Source organism: Strix aluco, chromosome 3 (assembly GCF_031877795.1).
Source record: "Strix aluco isolate bStrAlu1 chromosome 3, bStrAlu1.hap1, whole genome shotgun sequence".
In the NCBI taxonomy this organism is placed as follows: Eukaryota; Metazoa; Chordata; class Aves; order Strigiformes; family Strigidae; genus Strix; species Strix aluco.
The window spans coordinates 5,925,868-5,946,668 of record NC_133933.1 but is presented as its reverse complement, the minus strand read 5'-3'; the positions used below and the strand labels follow the sequence as shown (position 1 = coordinate 5,946,668).

Sequence of the window (20,801 nt, the reverse complement as noted above, 5' to 3'; positions counted from 1 at the left end):
TTTCTTTTTAGAAACTAAGAGAGAAATGCAGGAGAAGTAACTTTGTCTATTATATTAACAGGAGCCAGGATTCACAGTTGAAATTCAAGCTGCAAACCTAATTTAGCTCTGCTTTCTATCATACATCTTGTGCTGTGGTTTCAGTACCCAAAGGGCAATACAACGTTAAGTAAATAATTATTTTGGAAACACAGATTATGCCTAAATTGAGAGATGCACAAATCTGCCTAAAGACTGGTATGCAGAACTAACAGTAAGAGTATATGCATCTTGACAAGAAAATGTGGTTGCTAGGCTTAATTATAGAGGAAAATTTAGGAGTAAATTTCCCCAACATAGGGAAATTACATAATATCTGTAATACATATAATTTATGATAATACTACATAATATTAATATATACTACAGTGTTAAATTCTATATAATACATATAAGTAACATCTTTATTTGTGCCACTTATATCTAAATATCCCACCTCTGACAGAGGCCGGCTAAGTGAGGCAAAATTATTTTATAGCTAAGCAAGGGACAAGTATCTTACACTGTTATGTATGTCTGCATTTTCATAAATTTACCTTTATTAATTCTCTGTGTCTGTTCCCTTTGAAATTGCTGGACAACTTCTCCAGCACCGTTGCAGACTGAAGTTTGTGTTCTGGGCAGCTGAAGCAGTTCTCCCTGCTCAACCCTTGTACACATGTATTTTAGAAATCTCTTGCAAAAGCTGGACTCATCTTCAATAGTGAGTGAAGAAGTGACTCCACCTCTACGCCAGTGCTTTAGAAGAAATCTTGATCATACACTACACAGTGAGTTCATTCCACCTCCACCAAGAGGGAAACACTGTTTCACACTTGCATGACACACTTCATACTGTTTCACACTTGCATGAACTAAAGAGGAGCTACCCACTTTCTCAGCTAACAGCACAGTGTATCTACTTGTTATGTCAGGAGTTGTGTTGACAGGATGATGGATTTTCATGCCTTTGTGTTACGTACCCCAAATTGGAGATGAAGTCCCTTCAACACCAAATAAGAACCCAACTTTTGTCATATGGTCACAATTTTTAGACTTGCATTTTGCTCACAGCTTTGCAGGGCTGGATGGAGATCTGTTCATCAGAAAGGCTAAACACTGTGCTTTCTCTTTTCTGAAAGTGTTGTAAAAAATATCCTAATCATTTTTCACCACAGGTAGCTGGGCAATATCTCTGCAAGTAGTCCAAATACTTCATCGTCACCTGAGACATGGGATGCGACATTTGCTTACTTTTTAGAGAGAAGCAACTTTGTCAAGAGAGGCTAAACAACCATATCACTCATTCTTAAATAGGTGTTAGGTATGGTACGTGTGATAGCAACATCCAGACATAGAAAAAATGATGAAGGAGCATATTTAAGGTCACAAGGTCATCAGCCTTATGACTCATGCATTCCTGATATCAAGCTTTGTTCCTCAATCAAGCCTTTCCACTTAATGTGTCCCCAGAATACTGCAGTAGTTGTTAAAACAATTAATAAATGATTGTTCTATGTGTTCCTTAAGGAAGTACTCACCTTCCCAACAAGGGCTGGAATATTCATCGAGTTAGTTGCAAAGCCCATGCCAAACACCATAGCATCTTCCACACCAAGGAACTTGGCCACAAGTTTCTCTAGTTCTACATGTTTGTCTAGGGTGCCTGCAGAAATAAGCACAGGGAATCTTAAATCTCATTAAATTGTGGAAGTTATTAATTGTAAGGACATAAAACATAAAAAGAACAGGCTAGAAGTGCGTCATTTTAAGCTATATGACATGAAGTTCTAATGAAGGTTTTCCATTTGTATCTTGTGCATGTGGGATAATGCAAGAAAAATCAAGGATGTAAACCAGCTATAACTAATGTTAACAAATACTGTTGCTGTTACGGTAGCAAAGCACTTGCTTTAGGAAAAAAGTTTCCTTTTTCCATAACAACGACTGTTGATGAAGTTTATTCTGAAAAGTAATTTTTCTCCCCCTACAATGAGGACAAAAATACCTCCTTTTTATAGGAAATGTTGGACTTAGTCATTCTTGAGTTCTCTCTGGATGTGAAAGCAAAAACCGATGGCAACAAAATTCTTCCATTTTTTCTTGGGTGCCTATGTATGTGTACAAAATCCTTAGCTATGATTTTATACGGATAGACAAAAAAAGGTGTTCTCTGTCTTTTTCTGCTTTGGAAGGTAAAAGCTATGCCACTCTCCTTAATTGATGATAACTCTCCTCTTCCCTCCCTCTCAACAGTCAGACATAAATGATAAGGCAACACTAGAGAGTCTTCTTTATCACATGTTACTTATCTAATATGAGTGCCTGGAGTCTCCAAACAAATAAGGTGCTCCAACTATCCAACAAAAGCAATATCTTTCCCAACTCACAATGGAGGATGACAAAATACAGAAGGCAACAAACAAAAGAGTGGTGTTAAGAGACTGAGATAACAAATAACTTTGAACAGTAATGAATCATCTCAACTTGCCAGCTCTCTAGTCTTTGGTTGCCTGGCTGTGCATTGCAGGTACCAAGGCAGAAGGGACTCTTACAGGATGATCTGTGGGGAAGAAAAGAGAGTGGCCTGTGGATTCTGACAGAGCGTTTCCCCTATGAATGAGGCTGTAAGCAGGGAACAGAAGAAAAAAAATAGGGAAATGAATACCTCACCTCATTTGTGCTACACAAATTGATGTCACAATCACACAGGCAAAGTGAATTACAATTGATGGGAACAAGAAATCTGTGTTCTCTGTGATGGACAATGGGCAGATGAATGAAGGAAAGCTGAAGCTTGGCTAGAGTGTCTCAACAAGAATGATGAGTCAGGAAGATGATCTTACCTTCATCATGGAGGAAAGGTCATTAAAAAAAAAAAAAAGAATCAAATAAAAATGGCAGCAGTACAGTTTCAGCAACAACATTAACTCAGCTGATTACAGTGAGGTAGTGTTTTTATTATTTTTTCTCATTAAATATCCAAAGTGAGAATGATATTCACTTGGAAACAGAACATGAAAAATATCATGCAGGCAGGTAACTCTCCAATAGCCAGGGAGATAAGGAGTAAGGATCATGTGGTTTCTGGAAAAACCTGGGTTACATGGACAGTAAAGATCAGTGGTGTCGTGATTTTGCACAGATCCCGCCCGGGTTCTGCTAGACCTCAGCCAACTCTTGCAGAGCCTCAAGAGTGTCTCTGCACTCATTGTATCACACTGGATGTACATTGAGCTGGGCTGTCTCTAGCTCTGGGCTCCGATAAGTTAGGTAACACGACGCAGAAAATTTGGCTCTGCAGAACCTCCAGTAGATGTGCGCTGACTGCGTGAAGCTCTTTGAGGATGGCTACTTTTTGCTTTTGTAGATCCCGAGATACACAAGGACATGTGCTGGCTCTGCACACAGCCACCACTTAGTAGCCAAGCTCCTTGAAATACAAAACCACATAGTGTTTCAGAGTTGAGCCGCTCACTGGAGATGTGTGTGAGAATCCACATCTTAACTTGTAAGCCCAGTAGGTCTCAGGGTGTATTTCTATGGTTAGTTCTCTATTTTTTGTGTTTTGGGCCCAGTTAGTGTTCCATCTGGTTACAGCACCCATTGATAACTGAGGGTCCCAGCATGGTCAGCTGCCCTAGTGTTCCCTGCAGATGTTATTTTGTTGCTTGACAGCTATCGGCACATAAAGAAAAGATGAAGTCTGAAATGGAAGCTTGAAGCCAACCACACTATGGTCACAGCTTGAATTAGAAAGAGGTTTGTGAAAGCATGGGAAACAAGCTGAGTGTGCTTTGCAAGACAGGCATTTTAAGGCATGAGAAAATTGTCCCTGACTCTTCCAGGGGTAAATTTGACACTACTCGGGTGGAGTTAAATTGCTTTTTGGGGTTGCATCATATGTTTTCTGTTTTTACAAACGAGAAAGCTTGACTCACTACAGATTATTCTGTTCAAGTATCTATTAGATGAACCAGAAAGAAACAGCACATTTTTGACCTATTTTTATTGATTTTGGGATGGTGAAGAATGAGACATTCTGAAAGTGACCAATTTCTACTTATTATTTACTAATCTTAACAGTGAACGCAGATGATACTGTATATCACTATTGCCTACAAATCCTGGAATACAAATTGGAATCAACGGGGCTTTGGTTTGCAAAACCAAAACCTGAATGACAAGGATTTGCAAAATGAGCCCTGGCTTTGAGTTACTTTAATTATAAGGGCAACATTATAGGTAGTAGCTGAGGTGTTGCAGAAACAATACAATACACTTCAGTACTGACAGTGGGAGGTTTGTGACGGAGATATATGTTGAGTAGAGCTGATAAAGCACACCAGCTTGCATTTTCCCAAGTTTAAAGTAAAAGGGGTATTTATTAAATAAAGTTATGCAATTCTTTAATTATATCAGAAGATTTCTCCAGTATATGTCAGTCTTTGGACACCGTATAAACTGCACCAATTGTATCACTTCTCTCCACTGGAGGATAGAAGGGGTCAGATATGCTCTGCTGGAATGAGACTTGTCCACTAGCATTCCCAGCTGGTCACACCAACCACCCCAACAAGCATAAACAGCACTACCAGACAGATGCAAATTTGATCCAAAGGTACTTCCACTGGCACAAGCTGCTCCATCTCAAGGTACATAAGAAAGGCAGTAATTACACTGCTCTTCATTAAATACCTTAGCAGTGTCAAGTCAGGTTATCATGGCCCTTAAAGTGTCTTGTATTGTGCTGGATTCAGACCAGCATCATGATCTGGTGAATGAAAAGTGATATACTAGATACATTTTTATTAATACACTGTATACACAGATACCTTCTATACTTGCCGTACGTATAGACATTAGAATTGCTGTACCCCATGCTGTACCCGCTCTGATTTTTATGCTGAGTACAGCTTGGTTTGACCTGAGAAATGAGGACACAACTAAATAACTTATGCCATCTTACTGGGAAAGATTTAAGACAAAAAGGAAAAGAGAAAGCTACCTGCATGTTTCAGAGACAAAATGGAATACATTCTTCTGAAAGTTTTTCACCCCATGCTGAACCGTTGTATGCAACAGAGTACAGCAGGTGTTACTGTGTTTCAGGATTATATAGGTGTTATGGAAAGTAAAAGCGAAGATCTTATCAAAAGTGGACTTTCACAATGTTAGCCACCTCCACAGATTCCCACACTTTCCAAAGCAAATCTCCTCCTTTTCAAAATCTGATGACCCAGTTCCGTCCATTAACTTGCCACTGCACTCTGGGGACAGGGAACACGAAGTACACTGTGCTTTGGCAGGCCTTCATAGGCTTATCCATGCTCCTGGGTCAGTGTCAGTCTACTACACAGATAAAAGCTTGAAAATGCACTTCCCATGATCCACACAGTTCATTATTTAGCTTTGACACTTTCAGCTTGGACAAGGTGGTTTATGCTACTGGTTAGTCTGACCAATACAGACTTTCAGGTTCTTATGTGCTAATGCAATGTACTGGTTAAACTGCCAACACTGGCAACAGTATCCTTTAACACGATTTTTCATCTGAAATTCTGAGACCCAAAGAAGAGAGCAAAATAACCTCCTTGCTTCAAGTTAAACAAAAGCAGGAGGGTTAAGCTGATATATGAAACAAGTCGTTGAAAGAAAAAGAACAGATTCCCATAAAAGCCACTTGTACATATGAACAGCAACTGGGGATCCTATGGATCACTGATGCGACTCACCAAGGTGAGTAAGAACCATTACTCTGTGAAAATGAAGTTTGTCAGAGGTATCCTCAGGAGGGCGGGGAACAGAACAAAACACCTAAACTTCCCTGTCATGTTTGAAACTTAAGGTCACAAACTCTCTCTAGTAACAATGTTTGTCAGAGATGAAAAAAATAATATTACTGAAACAATACACACTTTTACAAAAGCAAGATAGGGTGAGTTATTACTAGAAGGATGAAGGAACAGACGATGTAGAAAGTGTATTATTTATTTACACCATTCTACAAGAATGGATGATGCAGGTGGTATCACGGTCCTGCAGAGCCCACTACAAGAGCAAAGCCTAAACTTATAGGATGATACAAATTGGTAAGAGAGAGGGATTGAAGCACGTGGTATGTTGTGTAGTTGCCTCATTTAACACTGCATGTTCATAAGAGAGGCCCAAAACAAGTGGGTTTTGAGGAAGCATTTGAAAGAAACGAAATGCTCAAGCTTCCTTAATGTTGCTACCAGCTGATCAGGCTTTCATACCGCAAATATGCTGCGGGTGTCATAGATATAATAATGTACCTGTGTACTTTACTGATTTTCAGAAAAGAGTATATTCATTTTAACAAAATTTCCAGTTTAATTTAGATCTTCCGGTTTTCTTTGTCTTTTTACTTTATAAAAACACAAGGCTAAAATTTACAGTTTAAGTCCAGTCTCTTCATGCCAAAGCCTGGATAACAGTATCTTAAGTGTCTAAATACTTGCATGTACATAGATAACATTATATATTGGAGATATTTTAGGTTTTAAACAGGTCACACAACCCTTAGTTACTCCTGATGCCTTTAGTTCCATCTGCCAGAAGCTTAATCATGCTTTGCAAAGCATACTTCTGCAATGGTGAAATACCAGGAACAAACCTGACCCTTTGATCATAATTTGGATCAGTTATTTATGAAAGGGTAGGTGCAAAAAGGAAAATGATGTTAATAGGAGATAACAAGGAAGGAAAATTCCTCTCATGAACTGTTTCCTAATTTATACCATATCCTATCAGAAAGTAGCCAAGATTATGAAATACATATATATACAGACTAATTCTTATTTACACGACTGTATTTCTCCTTAAACTCTTACTTGAAAATTGTAAATTATGTGAACTTTAGTTCCTTATCTCTTTTCCTAACTGAAAAATGGACCATTTATTTCTGTGTTTGTACAGTACTGAGTTTAAAACAAGCCCTGGCCCTAATTAAAGCTTTGAAGTGGTATAAAAGAAAGAACGACCAAATAACTATTTTTACTTTCTTGAAATGCTGCTAGAAATTCATACTAGGCCTTAGAACCTAACAGAAGGAAGTGAAGGGGATGGAGATACTTTTGCAGCTTAAGCGTTGGCACAGGTTAACAGGTCTGCTTTTTAGAAATCAGATCACAATCAGATATAAAAAAATCCTCAAACAAACAAAAAACCCTACAACTGAGGCGTTAAAAGGTAACCTCCTAACCATGCCCTCCAGAATGAATCACCTGCAAGTGTTCTGTGCAGGCTCCATCTTGTCTTTTGGTCCAAGGCATAATCACAGGAGAAGATTTCAGAAGGCAGGAATCCTGCTTGGCTGCTTAAGTAGCACTAATGATACATTTGCTCCTGTTACTCACGTAGATCATCTCCATACGGAATAATGGTGAGTTAGATAAACAGAGCAGTGGAACTACTAGTTGCTCATGTGACAGCCCCGTCACCGTCCTGGCGCTAAGTCTAGGAGAGTTCAGGGCACGATAACCTGCCTTATCTTAAAAAATGTGTAACATTACTGATTTTATTATTATCTGCAATCAGCAAACAGTGTTAAATAATCATTTGCATATTTCTCCCTTAATAATTTTAAGTTATGTTGCTTAGAAAAGGTTGATTATAAAAAAAGAATGACAGGATGGGCTCAGACAAAAGGTTTGTCAGCCTGCCTCCAATAGTAGGCAAGTCCCATTCTAGCCATTAAAATACATTGATTTGCATGGGAAAAGGACTTCGCATTCAAGTTGTCATTCCTTTCACTGTACAGAGGAAATACATGCTATTTCAAATTTATTTAGATTCCTACTTGTTAGAATTTTTATTAAGCTAAAAGAAAACACTTTTGAGAGGAAGATTAGAACAAATAAAACATTAATAAAACATATTATAGAGATTTTTTGGGGGTAGTTTACATGAAATTCCCTAACATTCCAAATAATCCAGTTACTTGAATAGCTGGTTTCCAGTTATTTAAATCCTGCAACATTTAAGAATTGTTGTCTCAGACCCAATGTTTATTTCCGGAAAACAAAACTTCCTGCTTTTTCCATGTTCTGATCGGTTTCTTAACTAGCCAAAGAAATTTAAAAAATTACTTTTTTTGCACCTGCAGGAGAGACTGCTGCTGACAAAACTGTTTTAATTTAAATTACACCTGAAAAACATTACACACTTTTGTCAGACATGGTACGTACAGAATGGTCCTATCGTTCCTCCCAACTTGTCCCTCTGACCAACAGGGTCCTCATTCTACATCTCTACGTGCTCGGAAATTTTCTGAAGAATTTTTCTTATGCTTAAGTTTTTGCTGCCAAGATCCTTCAGGGACTACTTCCATCCCATGTACCACACAGAACTGAAAAGTCTTTCACCTCTAAGCAGATCATGGTATCAGCGTTTTTTGCCTTCTGCCTACCATCTGCAAACAACCACTTTCACACATTCACACAAGCTACTGCTCTTAGAAGACATGCCCCAAGCATATGTGCAGCTCTTGTTAATCTCTTAAGTGTCTTCCCTTAATGTCTTTTTAGTCTTGATGTCCTCAGAAACACTGAAGACAGCCAGGTTACTGCTTCATTAGTTCCTTATATGCTACCTCTATCGTAAACACTGCCCAACTTTATAAAAATATGAGTATATGCACGTTTCTGATTCAAGACAAATTTGTACAATGATTTGCTAGTCCACAGGTCTAGTATTAATGATTATACATCAATGGCTATAGACATATAAGTAATAATATAAATGAGTACTAAATAACTAATTACATAAAATAATGTTAAACAACTAGTATTAGCATCCACACAAAAGGTCCCTTTTGCCCATAATCCTTCATCTGACAGTGGTCTGGTATCAATGTCTGGGGAAGAATGAAAGCAGGACAAACATATTTATAGTAGCATCCCAGCTTCTAAATAATTTCAGTATAAGGACAATCTGAATCAGACAATAGTTTTGGTATTTCTAATAACCATCAATGATGTCTCCTCTGTATGTGGCCAGTGTCTCCTACAATGCAAGGGAGCGTAAAGTTTTAGTATCTGCAGCCTTCTTTTCAATGAGTTCCTTGGGTCTGGCAGCCTCCAATGTGAAGAGTTGCCTCCTGTATTTAGATGGAAACCTGCTACCAACTTCATACAATGCCCTGTAGATCCTGTAGTGGAAGAGACAATGAACAGCCAACCCTGACCACTCTTCCATGTCACACATAATTTCAAAGATTTCTATAATATTCCCCTTTAGGCTCTTTTTGAGCCAGATGACAGGCATTTCTGACAGCTGAAGACAGCTCAATAGTTCTTCACCCAGAAGCGGTTTGAGGGCTTTTAATGATCCTTGTTGCCCTTTTCTGACACTTCCCAGTTCTGTTAAATGTTTTTGACCAGAACTGCACAGAGCACTCAAGATGACAGCAAACCACAGCTTTATGCAGTAGCATACTGAGGTTCTATGGTTGGCTTTCTGTTCACTTCCTAATGATTTCTAGTATTTGATTTGCTTTCTGACCACTGAACAATAAGCTAATGCTTTCACAGAACTACCATTTATAACCCCAAGATCTCGCTCCTAAGGGATAATAGTTAGCTTGGTCTTAAAAAAAGGAAAATATTTCTCTTTCAGATTGAAAGTCCCACAAAAGCCTCAGGAATGTGTCTTAAATGACACTGTTATGCTAAGAAAGTGATTTATTATTATTATAACTTAAAAAGAGCATGGAATCAAAAATGGAGTGAAAAGCCTTAAAACTTCTTACGGAGGACAAGTCTAGGAAGACTAGCCACTGTTTTTATCAGTTTCCTATGCTTTTGTGCTTAAATGGGAATGTCTGTTCAAGCGGCATGTGCATTATGATTTTAGAGGAAGCATGAGAAGGGCTTCACGGTTCTCACTGAAGTTAGTTTTTGAACTGTTTACACACAGTCTTAAGTTACTTTTCTGGGAATGTAGAATAACTGTTTTATGTTTAGCAAGGTTTAGCTTCACTAAGTTTCCTTAATACAGCACAGTTTTGTAAAAATACAAACAACCACATTAAAAAATCCATATTAACTTATTCTGAGAACAAACTACCTGCAACAACATTCTGTTATGACAGCATTTTATACTCACTCCAGTCTGCACAGTTATAAGAGGAGGAGTTTAGGCAGAAGACCACAAAAGACAGTTTTACCATCATGTATTCTTTCAAACATCACTTGCATTAATTTTATTTGTTTCTTCTTTGTTTTACCCCCTCTCTGAAATCTTCTCAAAGTAGTAGAATGATCCTTCTCAAAAAGAGAGACCTATCACTGCTTTGAGAGAGATCTTGGTAAAACCCTGAACATGCCAGACACTTAAATGCACATAAACAGAACAGTACTTTCAAAGTCAATTAGTTTGAAATTAGAAATATGTTCAAGTGCTCTCTTGGATTAGGACCCCACAGGCAATTTACAGCTTTGGTTCCTACAGCTCACTGCATTTTTACTTCAAACCACTTTAGCTCAGCCACACAATAAAAACAAAAGTTTTGAAATGTTATCTACTCAGGAACAAAACCATTCTGTTCTATTTGTCTAAGATGAAGATGGCCAATGATAATTAAAAAAGGTAAGACCTTTCATACAGACCCTTCCCTACCTGTCTCTTGAAGTATATGATTGTATATATATATATTTAACTGGGATAGCATTTTTCAAATCTGCTCAACTGTGAACCAGAACAGAGCTGGAGCAGCACAAGAAGTTAAAGGAAAAAGCAAAGAGGGTATCCACACTACTAATAAGAAGTTATTTTCCTTAGGTTCTTGACACAGTTCTTGGCGGTAGACAGGCTCCAACAGAGCCAGGGTCAATGAAGAAACCGTTGCTCAAAATTGCTCTGTGGAGCAACCTCTCTCTCCACTGACTACACAAGCAGAGGCTCTCTGTTAGCTGGCTAGGACAGAATGCTAGAACTGCTCACCTACACCATCTAAGTCAGGTCTTAACACCCTGCTTTCCTATTTTATTAAGTCTTGATGTCCAAGCTGCTCTCCGAAATTCATTCCCTAAAATACTGATACTGACAAGACTTGTACAATGCTCTTTATCTGTAGCTTATTCTTGCATTGTGTATAGTCTGAATGAAGTTCGTGGGACTATTTGTTGTGAAAGCAATTAGATTGAATCTAAAACTTGGCTCAATCTGTCGAGATAACTTTGAGTACTGCATAGGAGTTCAGATGAAGAGAAAGTCCTAAAATTCTGTATGCGTTGACTCTCAAAACAGACTAGATGAAACTAATTAATAAGATTTTTAATATTTGAAGACAGAACCAATCTTTTAATAAGTTTTTTTTCTTTTTTGAGAATCAGTTAAAGTTATGCAAGTCTTCCATCTAAAAAATTCTGCAAAAGATAAAGGCATATTCTTTGATGTACTGAAAACAGCTTGAAATGTTCTCAGACAAAATAGAATCCAAGAGAAAAAGACACAGAGAAATGTTCCTTCAGTACCTTAGATGACTAGTAATGGTGACCACTTTCAAGCATGCAATTCAGGTTAAACAATATATTGCAGTCACCAGATGGGTCACCTACAAAAGGAAAGTAGGGTCAATCTGTAAACCCTCTCTGAGTGGCGTTACTGACATATTTATTATTGGCAAATCAAACCACGATGACAAGATAAGAAGCAGACAACAAGGTTTGCATTATTTGTCTGGAAATGAGACTTCAAAAAAAACCAACAAATGAAATACAATATTTTTTTTCCATAAGATTTCTGGAGGAAAAGAGTTTGCTTTGACAGATACAAAATTTTTCAGGTTGCTGGATAAAAAAAAAAGTCTATGAAAGACTTCTCATGCTGGGAAGCCTACCTTTTTTTTTTTCTTTTGAGAGCTCCCAAGAAAGATAAAGCCTGAAGAGAAACCTCCCCTTGCATTTCTATGACTGGGAATTGTTTTCTCTGAAATGCAGGCTGATTGCACCACTAGGAATGCAAGGCTTTGTGTAAAAATATACAATTGAAGATAACACTACATACAGCCTACAAACCAAAAAAGCAGACAAATCATAAAGGACATATAAACAAAAAAGTCAGATGGAGCCTTCCTGAATTTATTCCTTAGATGCACACTGGTAATTTCTATGTTGTGCCCATTAATGTCTCAAAAAACATTACAACATATTCTTAGAACATGGGATTAAAAAAAAAAAAAATATGTAAAAGCTCATTTTACTAATCAGAACACTCTGTACGTGGTAACTGATACAAATCTGTGATGCAATTAAACTGCCCTAGAACAATTCTTGAAGTCTCAATGTTTATTTTACTTCTATTAAAAAATAAGCCTGTTAATTCCATCATTAAAAAATCCCAGGCCACGATATGATACATTTGGTTTTGCTTTTCCAAAAATCAGCAACATTTTTCCTTTTAAAAAAATCCTTACGTGATAATGAATAAAACACAGCATCACTTTTAACAGTGAAATAAGTAATTGTTGATGTGACAAAAATTCTTTAAGTATCCAATTCCTTTAAAATATCTGTAAGAAAAAGCATACAGTTACAGAAACCTTGGTGGCCATCTAGCTGTTTACTCACCCATTTCCTGTCTGGTACTGCAGATTCCTGTCCCATATTTTTGTAACTCTATGGTCACAGTTTTCAAAGCATTAACATCCGTTTCTGCAAAGCCGAGGTAGTTATAAGAACCCATATTGATTACATTCTTGATAGTCCTTCCTGTAAACCTATAATTAAAGCAAATTTTAAAGAATAGTGCAACTTTCCCTCCAACCCCAAACAAAAAGAAAAGAAAAACCCCAAAAATTTTCCCACCAAATGTTGTTCTTCTGTCAAAATCCTATTCGGGAATTTATAATCCTCATACTTTAACATCCTAAAAGTTTTTCCAGTCTTTCTATTTTCCTGACTAAATACTGCATCCTGCTCAGAATGTTTTCCAGATTCCAAGCTGTAGATGGCAATAGACTGGTATTAGGTGAAATGGTGCCTCTATAGCTGTAAATAAACAAACAAAGCTAGGAATTTATATAGGGAACAACTCAGAGACACTATTTTTTCAAGTGAATTTTCAACAGCTTCCAGAAAGTCATGAGTGTTCACACTCACACACAGAGAAATTAAACATGAGGAAAATGGTGGGGGAAACACTCTGATACATTCTCAATAAGCTGAAATATAGTCAACCTACATATTGTCTATGTGGTGAATTTCCACATCTATTTAACTCAGCAACAGTTGTGGTACACTGAAACCTTTAAGCTGTAAACTGCTTAAAACTCACTGCCAAAGACTCACTATGTAAGAAGCCACATTCATGCAATGCAAGAAATTATGATTTAAATCCTAACCAAGGGATACAACAAATTTCATTGTAATATTCTGACTAAAGGTCTGTTATAAATGAAGCACAAGCAGTCTTACTTGTGCTGACACAGCCAAACAAAACCCATTTGTGATAAGAGTTCAGTCCCTTCCACACTGCATTTCCAAACAATATTCAGAAGGAAGGGGACAGATTGTCAGCATGGTACTGATTTCAGGAAAAAATATGTTGATGTAGATTAGCCGAGGATCTAGGTAAGAGGGACTAGATGCAACTATCTGTGCTCTGCAGAGGTATCAGGAATATTCTTATGAAGCTGACAGCTGCACAGTGTAAGCTGACTCACCTAAATGTCCAGTTGTAATCATCTGTAACGCGTTCCATGAGGTCAAACTGTGGCCCTGGGACACTGCAAATTGGACGATTCCAGTTGTCCCGTATTCTCATATAGAGGTTTCTGGTGTAAAAGTTCTCAAAATCTTGATAAAGTGGCACAAAATCCTGGTTTGAAAACATGCACAGGGTTATGTTGCTAGGAAAATATCTGCTTCTGTACCCAAGTCATTCCCCTTAAAAAGGAAAAACTGCTTCATTAGTAAACAGAGAGCTATAACAGCCACATGTTCCTATGTCACAAACAACTCCAATCAGCAAATATCTTTAATTCCCCTGAAATACAGTGTTGGTTTTTTAGGGGGTGGAGTTTTTTTCGTTTGGTTTGTTTTTTAAAATTTTTTTAAATGGTCAACAAGTTGGCCTAATTCTCCAGTCCAATATTTGGCAAGTTGGAAATGGAAGAATCCACGATTCTTTCACTTGGAGAAACTAAATGCTTCAAACTGAGCATTTTGCTATGTGTGGAGCAGATTGCGAAACTAGGATAAACAGCTCATATTTCATGAAATGCTGGGTACATTAGATTAAAGCTAGTCCAATGTAATTGGCCCGGGCATTATTGGCCTAGACTGGACATGCAAACAGCCAGTTAAGACAACTAGTTTGGTTGACAATTAATTTCTATCTATGCATTTTACTTGGAAATTAAATTAAAAGAAAGTTATGGAATCTAAACAAAGCTTTATATGAAACAGCAATATAGCCATATTAGACACTAGGTACAATAAACTGATAAAATAACATGGTATGTAGTTACATATGTGGGAAATTGGAGAATTAAATGGACACATAATCCATGGTGGATGGCAGAAGATTTAACTGGCGTGTCTGGAATCAAAATAGCTCAACAAATGGCCAAATCATGAAGGGAACTGAAAAGGATATTCCTTGAGAATACTGACAAAAAGACTGCACCATGGTATTTTATTAAGTAGTTCATGAACCTTTGAAAAGCCAAAACAGGAAACAATTTAGGGAATTTTATTTTTAAGAAGAACAGTAACACTATTCGCATTTTTCCTCCATTATGCCAGGTGTTATTGTAAATGATGGCTCAAACTGCACAGAGAAGGAGGAGCAACAGCAAAATCTAAACAAAGTTAGAAGGCAACTGATCTTGCTGAGGTCCAAGTTTCACTCAGAACTATGCAGAGTGAAAAAATTTCTAAGTCAGGACTCACAAGAATTCAGGCTACATTCACTCTGTGCTGGGACAATGATCCCCGAGCGCTCTGCAACCAGCAGTTTGGCAAACATGTCAGCAATTACAAAGATGTCAGCACTGCCTGTTGCTACGGAGGAGAAAGTAAGATAGCCAGAAGGGACAGAAAAATTGGGGTTTAAGAGGTTTGGAGAGGTGATATGTTTAACAATAATGCATTTCTGAGTTTTCTTTTTCTGTGGTTTGACCTAAAACACTGAGAATCTATTTCGCTGAGAGTATTCTGACACTCTTAGAACAAGGTGAACATCTCTCAGGGTGAAAATTATGATTTTACATATATTTAGGTACATATTCATACACATGTGTTTAATCATACTTTAGTGCATGTCATTACTCTCATCCCTATGCAATGTCCTTCTCTAAGACAAAAGCTGTCTGCCTTGTTACTTTGGTAGGTTATTGTACATAACTTGCAAGCAGGGGACAACTCAGCTGTGGATACATAATGTCTTTTTCATACATACTTTTTGTTGTTCTCTCTCTGTAGCAACGTTACGTTTTTCTAGTCCCCAGGCTCTCATAAAATCTCGCAGGTAGCCAAATATTGTTCCCACTCCAAAACCCAGGAAAGTAAGAACAGCAACATACATTGGTGCCTGTTCAAAGTGCTCAATAAATGTTTTTTTGTAGAGAGTTCCATTTGATATGCCATTCTTCTGAAAATATAGAACAGAAACTTGTGATTAATATATTTCATCTCATCAAAGCTTAGACCTTAGACTTTGAGGTACATCTTTTTCTCTAGTAGGACACAAATTAGGACAGACATTTAGACCTCACGCTGTATCAGCTGATGCAACCTATACCTGAAGAGGAGGACCTTTAAAACTGCAGTTGTTACTGACTACAGCAAGTATCTTCCCTTTTCTCTCCTCTCCACCAATGTCCCCAGTCGCAGGTGTCTTCAACACCACTCCCTTGTCTATTTTGAAACATGTGAAACTTATGAAAGATTGGCAACATATTATTGTGTAATTGGACAATTATTTCAAAGGTGATTAAATGGAAACCACAATACTCTGTTCTTGCAAGAGAGAGCTATAAAAAGGGAAGGGCAGCATTAAAAACTCACCTACACTGTGCCTGACTCTGCTTCTGGAAGTCTTGTGTAACCCATTGCAGCAACTAACCTATATACAACAAATCCTGCCTAAAATAGGGCACCTTTACCATGATGTCCTTCAAATCTGAGGAATTATCCAAAACAGCTATGACCCCAGCCATCTACTTCTGTTCTGATCTCACAAATGCTTCTAATAATATTTTCAGTGACCTCTTCCATACATCTAAGGATACTTAAAAAAAAAAAGAAGGGGGGGAAAAAAAAGACACACACACAGACATCCTGCTTGTTGAATTAGTGACCCTATTGTGAGCAAATTCTAGAAGTTTACAACTATGTGTGGACAAAATATTATGCCTTGAAAATATTCTAAAATTTTCATTTTAAAATTAAAGAAGCTAAGTTTTTCAGCTGCAGTCTTCTCAAATCAACTTATATTCAGTAGGCTTATCAGATTATTCTTTGGAAGGTAAGTAACAGCCTTATTTCTGCAAAATATGATGGTATTTACAGTTACAGGCTGGTAACAGACAACCTGCCAATACAAAAATAACAAAATGTAATCCAGAAAAAATAGTGCCTTCTGTAAAAAAAAAGACACAAGACACACATTTCTGGAGCATGTTATAAAGCAAGACTACTAACATATGAAGAAATACCATTAATACATTGCTGACTGTGGGATGGATGAAACAAAAAAAAAGTAGTTTATCTATTTATGTAATGCAGCAAGCTGAAATAGAATAATCATATTAAGAACAACTGCAAATTCACCGTGCTTGTCAGACCTAGAGAATTATTGATCTTCATACTGCATTAAAATGACTTTATCCTTAAAAGATTTTGATTTCAGTAGTAATTTGCTGTCCAATCCTGGATTCACAAAGTTTTCTTGGGAGAGAAAAGAAAAAAAAAATAATGTTCGGCAGAAGATAGAACATAAAGATTTTGAAGGAAACCCAAAAAGGAAAAAAATTGCTGGTAGAGCTGAACAGCAACACATTTAGACTTTGGAAAGACCTATTGCCCTGTGAGTGAGAAGGAATGCAGGGCTGGCTCTCACCATGTGAGGGTAGACCTTTGAAGCAATGCTACACATGCACTCCCACCTCAAGCTAATTGCTCTTTTAGGGCAACCTATTTACCATGAAAAACATTTTATGAGGAGGAGTTAAATACATGGTCAAGTCATATTTCAGATGAGCCACAACAGCTGTGTGCACAGAGTGACAAGATAAAGTAAGTATTTCATCAAGGATTAAGCTCAGTCACATTACCTTACATTTGCCATGGGCTAAGAGCATACTTATGGTCATCTATGGCAATTCAACATTGTAGCTTGTCAAGCTGTGATGATGTGATAATGCACCTGAGCCCAGAGGAGAGAATTAGTATGATGATTCTGTTTATCAATTTTATTAAGAAACACTTTGTTGTTATATATCTTATTGGTAAAGGAACAGGGAAGCTCATATCAGACTCCTGCGTTGCAAAACTCTTGTTCCACAATAAAACCTTTCTGTTGTGGAACTCATTTCAGCTGCTGCTGTTTTATGCAGTCAGTATAGCATATGAATTTAAACATGTAACCACTGTCACCTCCTATCCTTAATACAAACATCTAGTAGTAAATGGCATCAATGGTAGTAAAGTCCTAAGAATGTGGAGTCAGACTGTAACCCATATTCTCCAGTCTATGAATGATGAAAACCAAGAGTCTTCAAATAGCCCAAGGTTAGTATGAGGCTGGGAAAACAAATTTCAAAAAATACATCTTGTCTAAAAACCAAAGTGAGGAAAACAAAGAGCATTTCATCCATCCCTAGAATCCCATCAAAAAAAAAAAAAAAAGTAGAGAAAGTCTCAGTATTGGAATAACCCAAACAAGTGGATTTGCTGCTTTTGGAGAGCGGTGATGTGGATGCTTTTGTGCAGCACTTCAAAGCCAAGCACTGGGGTAGGGGTGAACAACTGAACATCATGAGGAAGTTCAACAGTTTCAGCCAGTCTAAATGGTCAGTGGATGAATGGTTAATTGCCATTTTGCATTACATTACTGTTGACTTTTTACGTGTTATCACAAAGTTTTATTTGAGCAGGAAGAGGTGGAATTGGAGACTGTGCATGTAAAGCATCTAGACAGTGAAGACAGATGTAATTAAGGTGTTGCTGGCACCAAAATCAAATACAGTAGATCTCCTACAAATGGCTGAAATGATTCAGAGATCACTAGTTACACACTGGGTACTCGCTGAATTGTACACTCAGAAGTATATTATTATTTGTAATAACACCTGTAGTAGACAGTACATTTTCTAGCTCCATACCTCAACTGTAGCCATCCTAAAAAGCAGATGATTAGGCAAAGATTCTAAAAACAAAACCAGAGAATGATACTCTTTTAGTATATACACCCAACTTCCAGCCATTTGTGGCTTTGAGATTTCATGAGCCTGAGATTGTGTTATCGCATTTATTAGTCATCAGGGGATAACTATGAATTTGTTCATCATTTTTGAACCCACAAATACTGTGGGAATGAATTGTGGATTTTGATAATTGATTTAATCTGTAGAAAAAGTATTTCCTTTATTTATTATAAAATTGCCTGATAATTTTATCTGACAATTTACTTTGACCATTGTTATCTGTTCAACTTTGCTATTCAACCAATTACACAACTCATAATTTTCTGTACTTAAATGATTTCTGCCTCTCCACCTGCGTCTTCCCAAGCTGAAGAATCTTAATCTGTTTAATTCTAGTCTAGTCTAGAGTCCTTGTCTTTACACCGATTTAAAAGATAAAATGATTTAAAAACATCTGTATTTTAATGCTCAACTTTCTCTTCATTACGCCAAATTCAGTAATACCTTTTTGAGATGCAGAGGAAAGGAATTAGAATTGCATACAACACTTGAGGGCACAGTATGGATTTATACATCTGCAAATGATGCTTTGTCTTGCTTTCTGTTGCTTTTTTTTTTAAAGATTGTTTACATTCTATTTGCCTTCTTGCCACAGTTCACAGTTTCAGAAATATTTCTCATGGTTACAATGATGGTTATTGCTTCTTCAGTTGCAATAAATACCTAATTTAGAGCACACTGCTATTTGTGCATTCTTAGGATCATATATCCCTCCAGTTCATTCACTGTTTTTTATTTAGTGACCGGCAATTTTATGTACTGTTTTATCAGCATTACACACTACCAGGGAGAACTTTTGGCAATGCTTGTTGTCCAGAGCTAATTTTTCACTACCCTGAAGAATTCCGTATTTTCAACACATTTTGTGACATATTGTCACCTATTTCTTCTCACTCCTTTTTCCAGACCATTGATGAAAATGAGAGAGAGCACAGGTCCAATAAGAGATCCATTCCCGGCATCTTCCTGGTCACTTTTTCAAAAATCATATCTTATTTGTAACTCCCCATTTTTCTGGCAAAAAAGCCAACCTAAGCAGCAGTCCAGAGTTACTCAGCAATTTTATGCTTGGCTTCCTTTAAAAATCTTGAGTAAATACCCTTTGTGATATGCTAATCCACATTTTATTGACTTGTTTTAAAAATTGTGCTGGCATTCCAAATCAAAATAGTTTCTCAGTAGTCTGCCACAGAGTAAGTATACTTTCTAGGCAGAAGTGGAAGGAATCTACTCATGCAATATAAAGACACCCAATGCCAAAAAGCTGTAGATGAAATTCAAAATGAATGGATGTTTTGCCATGGAGTTTGACGAATCTAGGCTTTCTTTGGCTTCTCAGAAACCAAAAGCAAAATCAGGATATGCAAAATCTGTGTGCTGAGTCTCTGCTTAGCTTATCAGATCATGCTGTCTTGTACTTTCTTGATACCAAAGGCCACACTGCTAGCTCAGCCTTATAACACTGTAGCACATAGTTATAGAGAACCCATGTCAACAGATTTGGCAGTGGCCTTAAACCACAGCTGCAAATTGTCTTCCAGTAAGACACTCACAGCAAGAGAATTCCTGGGCAAGATTTTGATGTCAAGGAAGTTAACAGGACTGATGCCAATGCAGTAGTGTCAGCTTTAAGTGTAATACCTCTTAGATCCCCATATTCTGTAGTTACCCAAACTATTTTGAAACTCTTCCCTGATGAAGAAACCCCTCCTAAATGCCTTCCGTTTTTAAAATGGAGAAATTAACACGCACAACAAATCTAACAGTGCTATTAGAATGGGCATCAGTATTAAATACTGAACATAATGGACACACAATCTTAATCAAAATAGCTTGCTCTAATAATAATGTAAACTAATCTCAAAATCTATTAAGCACACTCTTGGCAACACCTTTATAAGGAATAGTTACAAAACACGGTATTTGCATTAGCAAATAAAAATAAAAGATAGCTATGCAATAGCATGAATAATACTTAAATATTTGTTCATACTACCCTTAAAGTGAGGAGTGAGTTTTTCACTGAATTTAGGTCCTGCATAGTGCTAGTTGGCATGAGCCTGATTTGTACCAAGGGGAAAGCTAAGAATTGAACAGCACAGACACAGTCACAGGACTAAACCTGTGTGCTGGCCCTGATTAATTTACTAGCTAAGAGGTAACCACTTACGCTGGTGTAAGTTAGGAGTAAACTTGTGTGAGTGGAGTTGTGTCAAGGAAACTGAGACCCAACACTTCATGCAAATCTGTCCTATAGATGCAACATAAACTCTAAAGAAATCCAGAAATCCCAATGTGCTTTTTGAAACCTCTCCTGAATGAAATCTTT

The 20,801-nt window shown here is 37.3% G+C and overlaps 1 protein-coding gene across 1 annotated transcript in view; it reads right to left on the bottom strand.

The window, feature by feature from the left end:
* Window positions 1–20,801, bottom strand: part of SPTLC3 (serine palmitoyltransferase long chain base subunit 3) — a 99,237-nt gene that overhangs the window by 37,641 nt on the left and 40,795 nt on the right. Inside the window, exons 4-7 of the mRNA XM_074820581.1 lie at window positions 15,445–15,636; window positions 13,706–13,860; window positions 12,612–12,760; window positions 1,560–1,684 (exon numbers count right to left, since the gene is read on the bottom strand). Of these exons, the coding sequence (XP_074676682.1) occupies window positions 1,560–1,684; window positions 12,612–12,760; window positions 13,706–13,860; window positions 15,445–15,636 (621 nt within the window). The remainder of the gene's footprint in view (window positions 1–1,559; window positions 1,685–12,611; window positions 12,761–13,705; window positions 13,861–15,444; window positions 15,637–20,801) is intronic.